General features: G+C 34.8%; 1 protein-coding gene across 2 annotated transcripts in view; it reads left to right on the forward strand.

The window, feature by feature from the left end:
* The window catches only part of Hgf (hepatocyte growth factor), an 83,037-nt gene that overhangs the window by 28,299 nt on the left and 39,601 nt on the right, over positions 1-15,137 (forward strand). For both annotated transcript variants that reach the window (XM_047562399.1, XM_047562400.1), the window contains one exon: positions 14,219-14,393. In XM_047562399.1, coding sequence (XP_047418355.1) covers positions 14,219-14,393 — 175 coding nt within the window. The remainder of the gene's footprint in view (positions 1-14,218; positions 14,394-15,137) is intronic.

The following is a 15,137-nucleotide window of genomic DNA, read 5'->3' on the forward strand; positions in this document are numbered from 1 at the left end:
AAGTATGAGAGATGAGAGGTAAGGTTTTTTTAAGAGTATTTTAATTATACAGAGTTTTTGGGTTCATTGTGATAAAATTGTGTATTTGATTTCAATCATCATTCTCCCCCTTTCCTCTTCTCTCCCCTCTTGCTAGTCTCCCTCCTCTACTAACCTTCCCTTCACCCCTTCATTTATTTATTTTGATTCATACTTTCTACATATACTTAAAGGTGAAATTCCCTTTGGTACCTTTATATGTGCATATAACATCATTTTGTTAAATTCATTCTCTATTTCTTTCCCTTTTCCATCCTTCCTTCTTCCCTCTTATTCTCCTACTTCTATTCCATTGATCTTCCCTCTAACTTTATGATATTCAATTTTCTCCCCTATTGCCATCTTTCCCTTATTTTGCTCTGGCTTCCACATATGAGAGAAAACATTCGACCCTTGATTTTCTGGGTCTGGCTTATTTCACTTAGCATGATTATCCCCAGTTCCATCCATTTACCAGCAAATGCCATTATTTCATTCTTCTTTATAGGTGAGTAAAACTCCATTGTATGTATATGTCACATTTACTTGTTCTGTTCATCTACTGATGGGCCCCTGGGTTGATTCCATAATTTGGCTATTATGAACTGTGCTGCATAAACATTGTAGTGGCTGTATCACCATAGTATGCTGGTTTTAGTTCTTCTGGATAAATACTGAGGAGTGGGGCAGCCAGGTCATATGGTGGTTGCATTCCTAGTTTGTTAAGTAAGAAGGATATGAATAGCTTTTCAAAGCCTCTAGTGCAAAACTAAGAAATTTGGTGGTGGTTTCAATCATGTATTAGATTCATGTTGTGATGAAATAAATTACCAAAACCTTAGTGGCTTAAAACAACTTACCTTTATTAAATTATAGTATTTTGGGTCTGACATTCAGTCACAACTCATATGGATTCTCTACTTAGAGTCTCACAAGGTTCCAATCAAGGTGCTCACCAGACTTGTGGTTCCATCTAAGACTCAGCATCCCATTTCAAGTTCATTAATTGTGGGTAGAATTTAGCCTCTTGTGGATGTGAGGATGCACAAAGTCTTCACTCTCTAGAAATTCCTTGACACATGACCCTTTCTGTAGTATGTCAGTTTACTTCTCCAAGGTAAAAATCATATTTTCTCCAGTGCCTTGGGTTTCTGACCTCTATACCCTCTTTTTTCCAAGAGCTCACCTGATTAGGTTGGGCTCACCTAGATTAGTATCTCTTTTGATTAACTTAAAATCAATTTACAGCAATTATAATCATATATGCAAAATCTCTTCACCTGGTGAAGAGATTTCATCATTGGTGTGATGAAACCTAATCACGAGTCTCCTTGTATTTGGTCTTATTGTATTCACAAGTTCATCCACACTCAAGGGGAAGTTATTACACAGAGCACACATGCATCCAGTGCATGTGGATCTTGGGGGCTACACACATATTTACTTGTCCTGTTTGTAGCAAATAATTGATTATCTGATTGCAATTGATTTTTTTGAATTATTAAATTCTTGGAACAGCATTCAGGTTATCCTGGCCTGGACCAGCTAAACTCGTTCTGGGTGTCCAAGATGTTTGAAGAAAATAATAGGGTTGGTAATTGTTTCACTCACTCTCTTGAAAATTGAAGAGGGGTTTTAAAACTCTTGATTCACAATTTGTCATTATTTATTTAAAAAAATAAGGTGTTTTTATTTACAAAAAAAGGGTACTTTCCATTGAGTATCAGTAATTCTTATTTTGATTTACTTGTCATTAGTGAGGAAAGGTGCTACGACAGGACTGGGAAGAGCAGCCTCATGGTATTTAAGACTTGGCAACTAGGTTGATGGGGGCAGGTTGTGGGGCAGGAACAGAAACTGGAAGATGATTAGTAAAACTAAATTGACAAGGCAGATCAAGCAGGATTCAAGAGTAGCCAAAAAGTTACCATGAGAAACACTGAGAATAAGCAGGGGGAGTGGTCTTATCTGGCTGTGATCTAGAATTGTGGTCTCCAAACTGATGTGCATGAAACCCAGGGAACAAAAAGACTCTTCCAAGAGTCTGTGGTATAGACTTATGATTCAGCTCTTTTATCTGTGTATGAATTATTTCCCAAAGTCCTCAGCCTGAGATGTGCATGCTCCTCAGAATTTGGGAAAGTTCAACGGCTACTTTCCCATCCACTACTGCCCTTTTCTTCTTTACTGGATAAAGTCAGATTTCTTATTCCTCTTGAATTCTACTATAGCACATTGCCCTGGCTTGTAAAAACATTTGGGACTCTAAACAAAAATATCTTTGAAAATATATTAAACATATGTTTGTGCTGTTTGTCATTATGAATCACTAATAGTTGTATAACTCTATCCAGAAAATATACAAATACACACATATGTGCTTGCATGGGTGTCGTGTGTATATGTGCATGTACAGGCATGCATTTATCTCTTAGAGCCTTGTGGTCACAGGGAATTTTAAAATTTAATTGTAATGTATGAAAATCTTTCAGAGCACTAGGATGAAGTGAGGGATAAAAGACCCTCCCACATAAAATACAGGTCAATAAGAAATAAGAGTACAAATTTAAGATAGTCAGTAGTGAGAAAAACAAGATAAGGAATGTTAAATGAGATACATGGGCAATATGAAAGAGATAGAATGTACAGGATATAATGACAAATTGGATATAATAGGAAATGGATAGGAAAGGAGAAAAGCTTAAAATATTTTCCAAGTTAGTGGATAGATGCATATATTAGAGGTATTGTTTTCAGAGGACATATAATATTTAATTGTGCTTATGTTGAGATGGGGTACTTGGCATCTGTATTCATAGAACATCTAAATTCACTTTTCTCTGTGATGTTGTAGAATGACATGAGGGAACAGTGACAGCAAGAACCTTGCACAGGAGACTCCAGCAAGCATACAGAGAACATAGCGAGGGTGGTTTGTCCCTTTGTATAGAGCACCCATTCAATAAGTATATTCTGAGCAGTTGTTACAAGTCAAATACTTTTCTTTACCCCAGGAGATATAGAAATGAACAAAATGGACCAAGGCCTATGAGAAAATTGAAATCTCAGAACTTTAACAAGAACTAGTAAAGAAAAGCTGACACTGTCTTGATATTGAGGTAGTAACACCTTTCAGAGTTTTCAATTTTGGATACTGCTCTGATTCCTTTTCTGCAGACTGAACAACAAATTTGTTCAAATCACTTTGCTTCTGAGCTTCTATCTTACAATCACTGAAATTGCTATCTTACAACCACTGAAGGATAAATGTTGCCCATTGTCTGCAAATATGTCCCAAGGTGCACTGGACACGGGCTTCTTAGCCTCCTTTCTTGCTAGATTCCTGAAAAGGGGTTATTACCCCAAATGTCAGCAGGTCACAAATATTTCAACTATATAAAACTTTTCACAGGGTTCTGAGAAGATTGAATTTTAAGATATTGCAAACAGAACAAATTGAAAGTTCTGTATGGTCCTTAATCTACTGATTTTCTTATGTTTTCCTCCTCTAATCAGTGCATATTCCAAATAGATGTTTGTTCTGTATTTTAGTTCACTACTTTAAAGAGAGAAATAGTATTTGCTGAAACTAATTGTGTTTTTCTGCAGTGAACTATAATAGGTTGCTAGCAATTGAAAATCTCCCTGTGACTGATGTCCCTTAGAAAATTTCATTGATTTTTAAAAATATTTCTGAAACTTCTTGGATTAAAGTTACATGTATACTCTTCAACAATATCGGGAACCCCAAATTGTGTGGATGATATGGCCCAATACTTAATATATGAGAAATTAAAATGGAAACTTAAAAAACATTAATTTATTAACTGTGACATTGTAGGTTTTTTTGCAAATCTAGAATTTTTGCAAATTTCTTAATGTCATCTTAATTGAAGACTGCTGGGTATCTTGCATTTGCTTCTGCCATCAGTTTTTCAGTCTTTTGGGATACATGACACCTGGAAACTCTACTGTATAAAGGACAAAGGATTTCTTAACATTATTATAGAGATAGTTTTGATCTCTTAGGTCCATTAAAGGATTTTGGAACCTCAAGTGTCCCTGGACTCTCTCACCTAACTTTTGGCTAGGTGTCAGACCTAGTAATGCTGCTATGGTCCCATTAGAGCACACTAACTAGGAAACACCTGTTGGCTGCTCCGATTGTTCCCCATCTCTCACTACCAGCAGCCTGTCAGTTTGGAGACTTCTGTCATTACCTTTTTCTCTGATTTTCTTCAATAATCCTGCAGCAGAGTCTACTCTGCTGTTTGAACTCTCTTTGGCATGACTGGTACCACCATTTATCTTGTTTAAAAACCAAAAGCCTAGAAAAATCCTAGATGTAGCCCTTTCCGTGCCTCACATTGGATCCATCACCAAGAGCTGCCAATTTCATCTTCTTGTAAGGACCCTGTAAAAATGACCATTTCAGGTCATCACTATCCTCGTTATACAAGAGAGTTCTAGTTTTCATTGAGAATGTTTGAATGGTCTTCTGAGTTGACTTGTCTCTATATATTCTGTTTTCCCCTTGCATCCCTTTTCCACACTGCACAGAGACTATTTTAAAATTCTGATGCTAGTATTCTTCATCCTTAGCATACATCACACAAAATACACATGCCTTTAAAGACACTTCAGTGATTTCCTTTGATTCCAGGGAAAAGACAAAACTTTGACTCCTCTCCCACATCTCTAATCTAAACATGGCCTTGTGTACTTCCACCTTTCTCTCTGTACTCTCTTGCTTTATGTCTCACCACAGTGGTTTTATTCCTGCAACTTACATTTTCCATGATCTCATTATAGTTTCTTTACCCTTGTTGTCCCTTCTGTCTTGAAAAATTTTCTCCTCCTTCCTCAGCTACTTATGGCTACTCACTCAATTTTAACTTAGCTATCATTTCTTCCATTATCAGTTTTTAATTCGACTACTTGACTTGGTTAAATACATTATTTCATATTCATACCATCATAAACTTCTCCTCCCAAGTACAGCTCAGAGCCTTGATTTTAAATTTATTTGAGTTTTTTTTTTTTTTTTTTTTTTTGGTTAACAGATCTCACTACCAAAACTTTTAAGCAAGTTCCAACAGAGCAAGGACTGTGTCTGTTGTTCTATCTCCTGGTGTATATCACATTGCCTTGGTCATCACAAGAGTTCAACAAACACTGATAAAATGAATGAATATTACTTTCCTAGAAAGTTTCTTATTTTAAAAAATTTATTGGTATTTCTTCCAAAATTCTTGAATTTCATATGGAAAAATGAAAGGTTTGCTTCAAACTTTCCTCCCCTGGTCTTAACTCATCATAGGTTTTATGCTTTCCTGGGCTAGTTATTTTATTGGCTGCTTATTGCTTTCCTTTTTTAGCTACCAAAAATAGATGTCTTATTTTACCTCTATTTTTCTATTCTCCTTCCTTTTCCTTTTTGTTTTTTTAATGTTCCAGATGCTTAGGTATGCAGAGCAGTTTTAGATGTATGTCCTAGGCAGAACTTTTATAGCAAAGGTTTCTATTGGAGGCATTACAATGGACTGATTTGTATTGCCCCCAAAGTGAAATATTGAAGCCTTAGTCCGCAATGTGATTATATTTTGATACTGGAATCTTAGGAGGCAATTAATGTTAAATGTAGTTATAAGGATAGGCCCTGACCTGGTAGGATTGATGATGGCCTTGTAACTACAGGAAGAGAGATTTCTCTGTTTCTTCTTCATGTGAGGACAGAGCAAGCCAGATATAGAACAAAAAACTAGGAGTCAGTTGACCGGCACCTTGTGTTATATTTCCCAGTTTCTAGAAATGTGAGAAAAATAAATGACTATTGTCTGAATTACCAAGTCTGTGGTACTTTGCCATGGCATCATGAACACATTAGTATAGGTTTGTTGCCATTGTTAATAAATAAGAAAATTCCTCTTAGTGAAAATGAATTTCAGCCTCATTTAAAGAGAATATTGTTATCTTTCAAAATTCAGTGTTTCTGTCTGTTAGAAAAATAATTTTAACAAATCACTTTCCTTAGAGGAAGATGAGAAGATGATTGTTTCATTGAGTTTTTTTTTTTTTTTTAGTTTTCATTGAGTTTTATTAATTAATCCAAGATCAGAATAGAGATGTGTAGAAAATCTTACAGTCTCTGAGTCAGGAAGAAATAATACTATCAATACCCTTTCTCAAGGGAAAAATCTTTTACTTGGATGTCTTTTCCAAGTCATCTTCTAAGGAATAAGACTATAGAATTGAAGACCTTTCATGAAAGTCTTGTCTCCTGAGCATTTTGTACCAGAAAAGACTTGGACACAGTCCAGGGAAAAGTTTTAGATATGAATCCTGGCTTCACATGGAAGGCAAACGTGCAAGCAATTTGAGGTTTGTATACTGGAGGTCTTTACTACTTTCCCATGTCAATTTTAAAACAAAAAAGCTCTTTAAATTTACTGTGAGCCTGATCCTGCCCTTTGTGGCCCAAAGAGCACAAGAACTGTTGATGGGAGTGGCTTTATACCCTATTCTTGCTCTCCAGGGACCATCACAAAGCAAATCCTGTGCTCTTCAGTAGCTGAGAATAAGAAGCAGTGAGTTGGACTGAACAAGTCCAAGGGATAGTCAGGTATTTGTTCACTGGACTGTGAAGCAACTTGTTCTTAGCTACAGGAAAAAGATTAGCAGCAGCTTGTCTCCATTTGGGAAATCTGAATCTTCTTTTTGCAGGGTTGGGATGTGGGGAAGGACTGTAAGCATAAGGATTTACTTATCATCCATATAAAACTTATAGAGCCCAGGTGTGGCTCTTTGTAACATACATGTGCACTTGTTCTCTCAAGCTGCCATTCACAGACACAAAGCTTGATTCACAGATACCATTAGGGCCACATGGCTTCGATGCAAGGCCTGGCCAGCCCTTCACAGAGAAAAGTGATCAGATTTATTGTTAGTGATCTCTTCTACTGATTTCTGTCTCTCTGGGGGTGCTTGTCCAAAGAATGAGATAACAGTTAATGCTCTTTATCTAAAATACATATATAGTCAAACTTTAAAACTCCCTTCTAATATGACAGCACTCAAATAATACAACCAGCAAAGCAAAATGTTCCAAGAGGCACCCTTTGTATTTGGTCACTTGCTAACAGGACACTGAAAATTTTCAATAGCAAATATTGTTTTCCTTAAAATATTTCCAGACAGAAAACTTCATGTCAATCATCAAAGGAAAACATTCCCTTATTCATGGGCCATGGAGGATCATATAAATATCTTCACATCTGCTTCCAAAGCATGGCCACTACTGACACCCCTGGCAAAATATTTTATCTGTGAAGAACTCTCAGAAGAGTTCCTGGTATTTTCAGTATGAACTTGGTAGACATACTTGGAAAAATATTTGTGTATTTGGGGATGTTGTATTTTGAAAACATGTTATTTTATCTCAACTTGATCAGTTTCAGCTGACGTTTGGAGAAGTTTCTGTGCTTTTCTAACACTTAGTTTGGCCACTGGAGACTCTTCAAAACCCTCCCTTGTTCATGTCTCATGTTAAAAGATTAAGTGCAAAGGAATGCCCTTCCCAATATTTAACAGCCCTTACCAAATCAATTATCATGAAGTATTTGTTTTGCTTTTGCACCAGGTTTTGATATTTATATGGTAGGGCAGCAGAAGGTGTCTATTTTACTGCAGTTAAGAAATAATTCATTTTATTTGGATAGTACATATGTGTGCAGCAAAGATCTAACATTTATATCATGGTTAAATTGTCTATGGATAAATCATTCACCATGGACCTCATTAGATAGTATTTATTAAATAACTTCACAAAGTCTTATCATAACTCTTATTTAGCAATGAATTATTTAGTAAACTAAATAAATATTGTACTTATAGTTATACTAATCTATCTTTATTCACCTATATTATTTATTCTATACATTGTCACCAGAATTATGTGGTTTTTGTTTATGAAGTTGTTTCTAACACCTGAATGCCAAGTGAGATAAATACAGGTAACATTGATTTCCAGCAAGTACTTTGTTCTTATAAATACTAAATGAATAATGCTAGTTGGTGGTCAAAATCATGAGAAAATATTTTTAATGAATTAAAACACAAGAAAAAATAGAAGTTAGCTGGGCTTGGTGGAACACACTTGTTATCCCAGAGGCTTGGGAGGCTGAGGTAGGAGAATGGCAAGTTCAAAGCCAGCCTCAGCAACTTAGCAAGACCCTAAGCAAATTAGTGAGACTCTGTCTCAAAATAAAAAACTTAAAAAGGGTGTGGCATGTGGCTCAGTAGTTAAGCACCCCTGGGTTCAATCCTTGGTACTAACAAATAAAAGAAAAAAAAAGAAAAGAGATCTCTATCTCTATCTCTATCTATCTATCTATCTATCTACATATGTAATATAAAGTTATTAAATGCTTATTAAAGTAATAGATTAAAAATAGTACTGCTATTAGATTTTATTACATCTTTTTATTATTCATTTTTTATTTTGGGGGGATACTGGGGATTGAACTCAGGGACACTCAACCACTGAACCACATCCCCAGCACTATTTTGTATTTTATTTAGAGACAGGGTCTCACTGAGTTGCTTAGCACCTCACTGTTGCTGAGACTGGCTTAGAACTCGTGATCCTCTTATCTCAGCCTCCTGAGCCACTGGGATTACAGGCGTGTGCCACAACACCCAGTTAGATTTTATTATATCTTAATGAAGCTTGTTTACATCTCAGTGAGGCCTAAGGAAAATGTATTTTTATGTGATATAATATTGTCTTTGAATTCATATGTAGTGATTCTTTGTATTGTGTAATTTTGGAAATTCCAAAAATTTTATTTTCTACTTCCAAATTAGAATATATCAAATTCTTTCATCTGAATTCATTTTTTTTTTTTTTATTTAACAATGTCAACATACTTTGTTCGTTTTAGGGACTATGGAGTGACTCTTTATGTCAAGGGTTTTAAAATCTGTTAATGAAAGTTTTGGAAAAAAACATAGTGATTCAATTGATGAGGATTTTATACTTACTGTTTATAAAAGTGAAAAAGTCTAATTAAATTTGGTTGAAAACCTCTGCAGTTGAGATACAGAATTAACACCAATTGCACAGATCTCTGAACTTGACATTGAAATTTTGGTGGTTATATTAGACAAGATATATTTCTTTCAATATTTTTGTACAGATGGGTTTTTTTCTTTAAGATAGGATTTTTCAATATAGATCTGTCTTAGAGACCTCTAAAATTTAAAAAAAAATTTACCTTCTAATGAGGAAAATATGTATTTTCTATTAGTCTTTAAATTTTGACCTCTCCATATTTTCTGATGTTCATGTGATTGCTCATGTTACTCACTACATAGGCCAGGTCTTGATTTCCTCATGAGTTATGATAATTTGTTTATCTTAATAATCTCCCTTTATATGAAGTATATTTAAACTTGTTTTTGAATTTAAGGCTCTATATATTGCTTTAAAAAGCAGAACTTTAAAAAGTTATTTATGAAAAAATTACTTTGAAATGCCAATCACCCTTGTCAAATAAGAAATTTCAGAAATGATATTTGATATTTGACCTGATATTAACATATAGGTAGACTGTTACTCCTTCCCCCACCCTTTTTTTCAATTCGAAGCTACCTTCACATATAAGAAACAGCCCTCTAAACATGTTTCCCTGTTTAGAAATTCCATCAGGTAGTGACCAAATCCCCAATTATATCTGAATTATTCTGTTCTTTTCTTCGTTTCATTGTCTCGATTGTTATCCAGCAAGTCATACCAAGGTCAGAGGAGCAGAGTATGTTAATTTCTGATAGACTTATCCTTGAATTAGGTTTTCAGACAGGAGTGTCCACATCTAACCAATGGCAGCCCTGGTTGACATCTGGGTTCATTGAGATTGGGTCTATGGATTATAGGTAAACATGCTTAAGAGGAAGGATTCTGTAGTGAACACACAAAACATAACACAATTAAATAGGAAAATAACAGATCTGAGGTGCTTGAGGTAAATTCCCTGGAGTGTTTTATATACTAACTGACCCTTGCTATGAACTCCTTTTCTTTGTTAGGACTCTTTCAGTCTTGACAGAGGTCACAAATTTGCTGTCCAAGAGCTGGTGCCCAAGAAGTAGGTGTCTTAGTCTCTTTACTATTGCTATAACAGAATACCTTGGTCCATGAAGTTTATAGAAAATAGAGGTTTATTTTGACTCACAAGTTCTGGGGACCAGAAGTCTAAGATTGAGAGGCAGCATCTAAGAAATGACTTCACACTACAGCAAAACAAAATGGAAGACCTCAAGAACAAGTGGATACAGGGGCAGGAGACAAAGCACAAGGGAAACTGTACTTTATAATGACCCATTCTCAAGAGAATGAACCCACTCCTGCCAGAAAGGCATTGATTCCTCCTAATGACCTAATCACCTCTTAAAACCCCTACCCCCCAGCACTAGCATGATTGCAATCAGTTAGAGGGGATTGAAGGGAGCAGGCGATATGAGGGTAGGAAGGCTAATAGAATGAATCGGACATTATTACATTATGTGCATGTATGACTGCATGACCAGTGTAACTCTACATCATGTACAACCAGAAGAATGAAAATTATACTCCATTTATGTGTGACATCTCAAAATGCATTCTACTGTCATGTATAACTAATTTGAACAAATAAAAAAAAAGTCAACATGAATTCCAGAGGAAATAAGCCATATTTGAACCATAGCAGTGGGGGAATCAAGACTTCTTATAATATCCCGTGAATGAATTTATTTTCTCTTTTTTTCTATCATAGTTTTATAGCTAGATGAAATCATGACAATCTTGACCCATTTTAGAGTTATCACCCTTCAAAATATTTCCCCATACATTGTCTCTTCAAATCTTTAATCACTTTAACTCAAATCCTCAGAAATATCCTAACTTAATAACATTTATTTTGATGAAATATAAGTCCTCAGAATCTATGAAATTCACCTTATTTTATATTTTATCAAAGACCTTGAGGTGATAATTAAACCCATGAAGGACTTGGGTAACTACAACCAACTTTTTCTATGCAAGTCATCTCTCCTAGTCTGACAATTTCGTATTCCTGAATCAATGCATACAACAATACCACTGTATTTTCATTTTCTAGATTATCATCTCTCAATTAGCTCTTTATAGCTTAATCTCTGGATATTTTTATCTCCATTAGAATTTCTTTTTAATTTAGGATATTTCTGAACCCTGTTTCTATCCTCAAGTAAGAAAATTCAAACATTTTTAAATGAGTTGAAACAAAGTTATTTAAAAGGAATTAGTAGAAAATTATGTACACAGCATATTCCAGTGGTTGGGGTGGTCACTAATGTAATCTTCTCTCATGTTGTTCACCCACAAAGCTTCATAGGAAACTTTAAACTTAGGTTATACTTAGTTTGCTTATGCATAGTTCATGAAACTTAGTGAAACAAAATATTCAGCCACATAATGTAATAATTATTTGTATGAGAAAAATAAGTTTAAATGCAATTTAAGAGCCATTTAAATAAATTTGCACTGTTAAATATAGAAAACTTTCATAGGCATCCCTAATCTCTGAAGGCATGTCTAATTCTGGCTTCTTCTTTGTAAAGGAGGTACATCTAATTCTAGTATGGAATGAATGAAAGAAATTTATTTTAAATCTTAAACCATTCTAGATGGATTAAAAACTTGATTTTTATCTAGAAACATCTTTTATGTCCATTTAATTTATAAATGTAGCTGGGAAGTTGATATTAACTTTGCTTTATCAAATCATATTCTCTCTGAGAAAACATAATGTATTTTAGTTGCTGTAGAATATTTTGAGTTACATTGTCATTGAGTGAATAAAAAACACAAAAAGTGAGAGTTCAGCCAAACATGCCTGTAATCCCAGTGACTCTGGAGGCTGAAGCAGTAGGATTCCAAGATCACTGCCGGCCTCAGCAACTTAGTGAGGCCCTAAGCAACTTAGCAAGATCCTGTCTTAAAATAAAAAATAAAAACGACTGAAAGGGCTGGGGATGTGGTTCAGTGGTAAAGTGTCACTGGATTCAATCCCCAGTCCCCCCCCCCAAAAAAATGAGAGTCCAATTTAATTTAGTAGAACATACAGATTCAATGCAATACTCATCAAAATACCAGTGAAAGTCTTTACAGAACTAGAAAAAGGTCCTAAAATTAATTTGAAAGAATAAAGAACCCAAAATAGACGAAGCAATTCTAAGCCAAAGAAGCAATGCTAGAGGCATCACGATACCTGACTTCAAATTATATTACAGAGTTATAGTACAAAAATATCATGGTACTGACATATACAAATGGCGCAGAACAGAAGACACAGAGACAAACCCACACAGATATCGTCATCTGATCTTTGACAAAGATGCCAAGAACATACATTGGATAAAAAACAATCTTTTTAAACAAATTATACTAGGAAAACTGGTTATCTATATATAGAATATAGTTCCTTATCTCTTACCCTGCACAGAAGTCAAATCGAAATGGATCAAATATCGAGGAATTAAACCAGAAACTATGTAGCACCTTGAAGAAAACATAGGATCAGCACTCCAGCATAGGCACAGGTCGAAATAGGACCTCTAAAACTCCGGAAATAATGTCAGGACTTGATGAGTGGGACGGTATCAAATTAAAAAGCTTCTGGACAGCAAAGGAAACAATTAAGAATGTAAAAAAAGAAACCACAAAATGAGAGAAAATCTTTGCTAGCTACTTTCCTGATAGTGATTAATATACAGAATATATAAAGAACTTAAAAAAACTTAACACCAAACAACAACAACAACAACAAAAGAAGAACTACAAATGGTCAATTAATACAAAATGAAGTGTTCAATACTGTTAGCAATTAGGGCAATTCAAATCAAAACTACATGAAGAATTCATATCACTCCACTTAGAATTGCCACCATCAAGAATACCAACAATAATAAATGCTGGAGCAGATGTGGAGAAAAAGGAACACTTTTCTACTGTCCGTGGGATTGTAAATTAGTACAACCACTATAGAAATCAGCATAAGATTCCTCAAAAGACTCGGCATGGAATCACCAGCTATACCACTCCTCAGTATTAATTCCTGAAGAATTAAAGTCAGCATACTATAGCCATACATGCATACCCACATTTACGGCAGCACAATTTCCAATAACTGGACTATGAACCAGCCTAGGTATGTGTCATCAGATGACTGGATAAAGAAAATGTTTTATACATACACAATGAAGTTTTAGTCACCATAAAGAAGAATGAAATTATATTATTTGCAGGAAAATGAATGGAGCTTGAGAACATTATGGTAACCTTTTTAACCAAGTTCAGAAAATAAAGGGTTGTATATTTTCTCTCATGTGGACACTTGAGAAGAAAAAGGAAAAGAAAGTTGGCGGCAGTGGGGGTGGGCTCTATTGAAAACTGACCCAAGATCATTAGAGTGGATGAAAGGGACCAGGGAGAGGGAGGAGGGAAGATAGGAGAAATACTGGGAAATGGAAGTAGTCAAATTATATTGTTACATAGTGTGCATGTACAAATATGAAAGGAATCCCATTATTATGTGCAGCTATTATGTACTGATAAAAAATGGAAAAATAAATCAAGAGCACCAAAAATTTTATTTTATGAATTTTTTTTTTTACTTAATTATGGAAGGTTACATGATCTTCATGAAGAATGGTAAGCATTGCAGTTAGACTAGGGAAAAAAAGCAGGAAATAGGTCTTCCTAGGAACTGATTTGATTTTTAATGCCAAGAAGCTTATTTAAGAGAAAAATTTTATATATTCACTTCAAAGGTATTTATCATAGACAAAACTCATGGTTAACTGCATTACTGACTTTGTATGTATTTAAGCAACTTGATTTTAGGAATAACAGTATAGTCACTTCAGAAATACTACATATTGAGCATATATAAGTTATAGTGTTATGTTAAAGTAAAATGCTTTAAAGAACTATTCAAGAATAAACTAATTTAGGGTTGCAATGAGAGACAGTAATAATTTTAAGTTAAATTTCTTATTCCAGTTATTATAAAAATGAAAGTAAACAAAACATTATAGTAATGCAAATGCAAATGAACATTAAGAGGTGGATGACATCTTGAAATATTTTATATAAATTGATATTGCTTTCTACCAATAGCTCACAGTACTATGAATGACACTGATGTCCCTATGGAAACAACTGAATGCATTCAAGGTCAAGGAGAAGGTTATAGGGGAACCATCAATACCATTTGGAATGGAATTCCGTGTCAGCGTTGGGATTCCCAGTATCCTCACCAGCATGACATAACTCCTGAAAATTTCAAGTGCAAGTAAGTAAATTAGACAAACCTTATAAATTGTAGCAGACCCTGGGGTGCGGTTGGGGAATGAGGCAAAATAATTACTTTTTACTGATTTGTGTCATCAATCCTCTAACAGTAGTGTGTCCAAGTATCAGAGTAGTAAAGTGGTAGATTAGTCCTCTAGTCAGAGTTTTTAATTCTTCAGTCTGGAACTTGATCTCATGTAATCATTTTTAAAAGTCTTTTAGGTAATTCTGATTCAGAGAGTTGAAGGACTATGTTTAGGCACACTTCTCTAGGTTGTTCAGATCACAGTTTTGCTCTTGAAAGTCAATTTAATGAGTCAATTAGTGGCAATGATAACTATATGTGTTTCAAACTAGAGCCTTCTTAAATTTTTATATTAATGTAGGGGAAGGGATTACATATATTTTTCTCTTACACCTTGATTTCAGTTAACTCTTCAAATGATAAGTTTATAGCATAAAGATCTGTGAAAAATATTTTTAATAGCTTAAATGAAGATTTTTAGTTGTTTCTAGATTTGTGGAAAGTGAAGTGAAACAACAGTTTAGATGAACCAAGCAAAGAAACTGGCCTGGGAAAGCAGTTATGTAGTTGTTAAGTGCCTTCTCCATGGGTGCTTTTGGTTTCACCACTTGGTCTTTTGTTGGACAGGCAGCCACATGACATCTGTTTTTAAATTGTCCACCTTGTTATGAGGAATGTAAAACGATTGCTTTTGGAATTTATAACACACATGCCACTCAT

The sequence above is a fragment of the Sciurus carolinensis genome, chromosome 8 (genome assembly GCF_902686445.1).
Source record: "Sciurus carolinensis chromosome 8, mSciCar1.2, whole genome shotgun sequence".
Classification (NCBI taxonomy): Eukaryota; Metazoa; Chordata; class Mammalia; order Rodentia; family Sciuridae; genus Sciurus; species Sciurus carolinensis.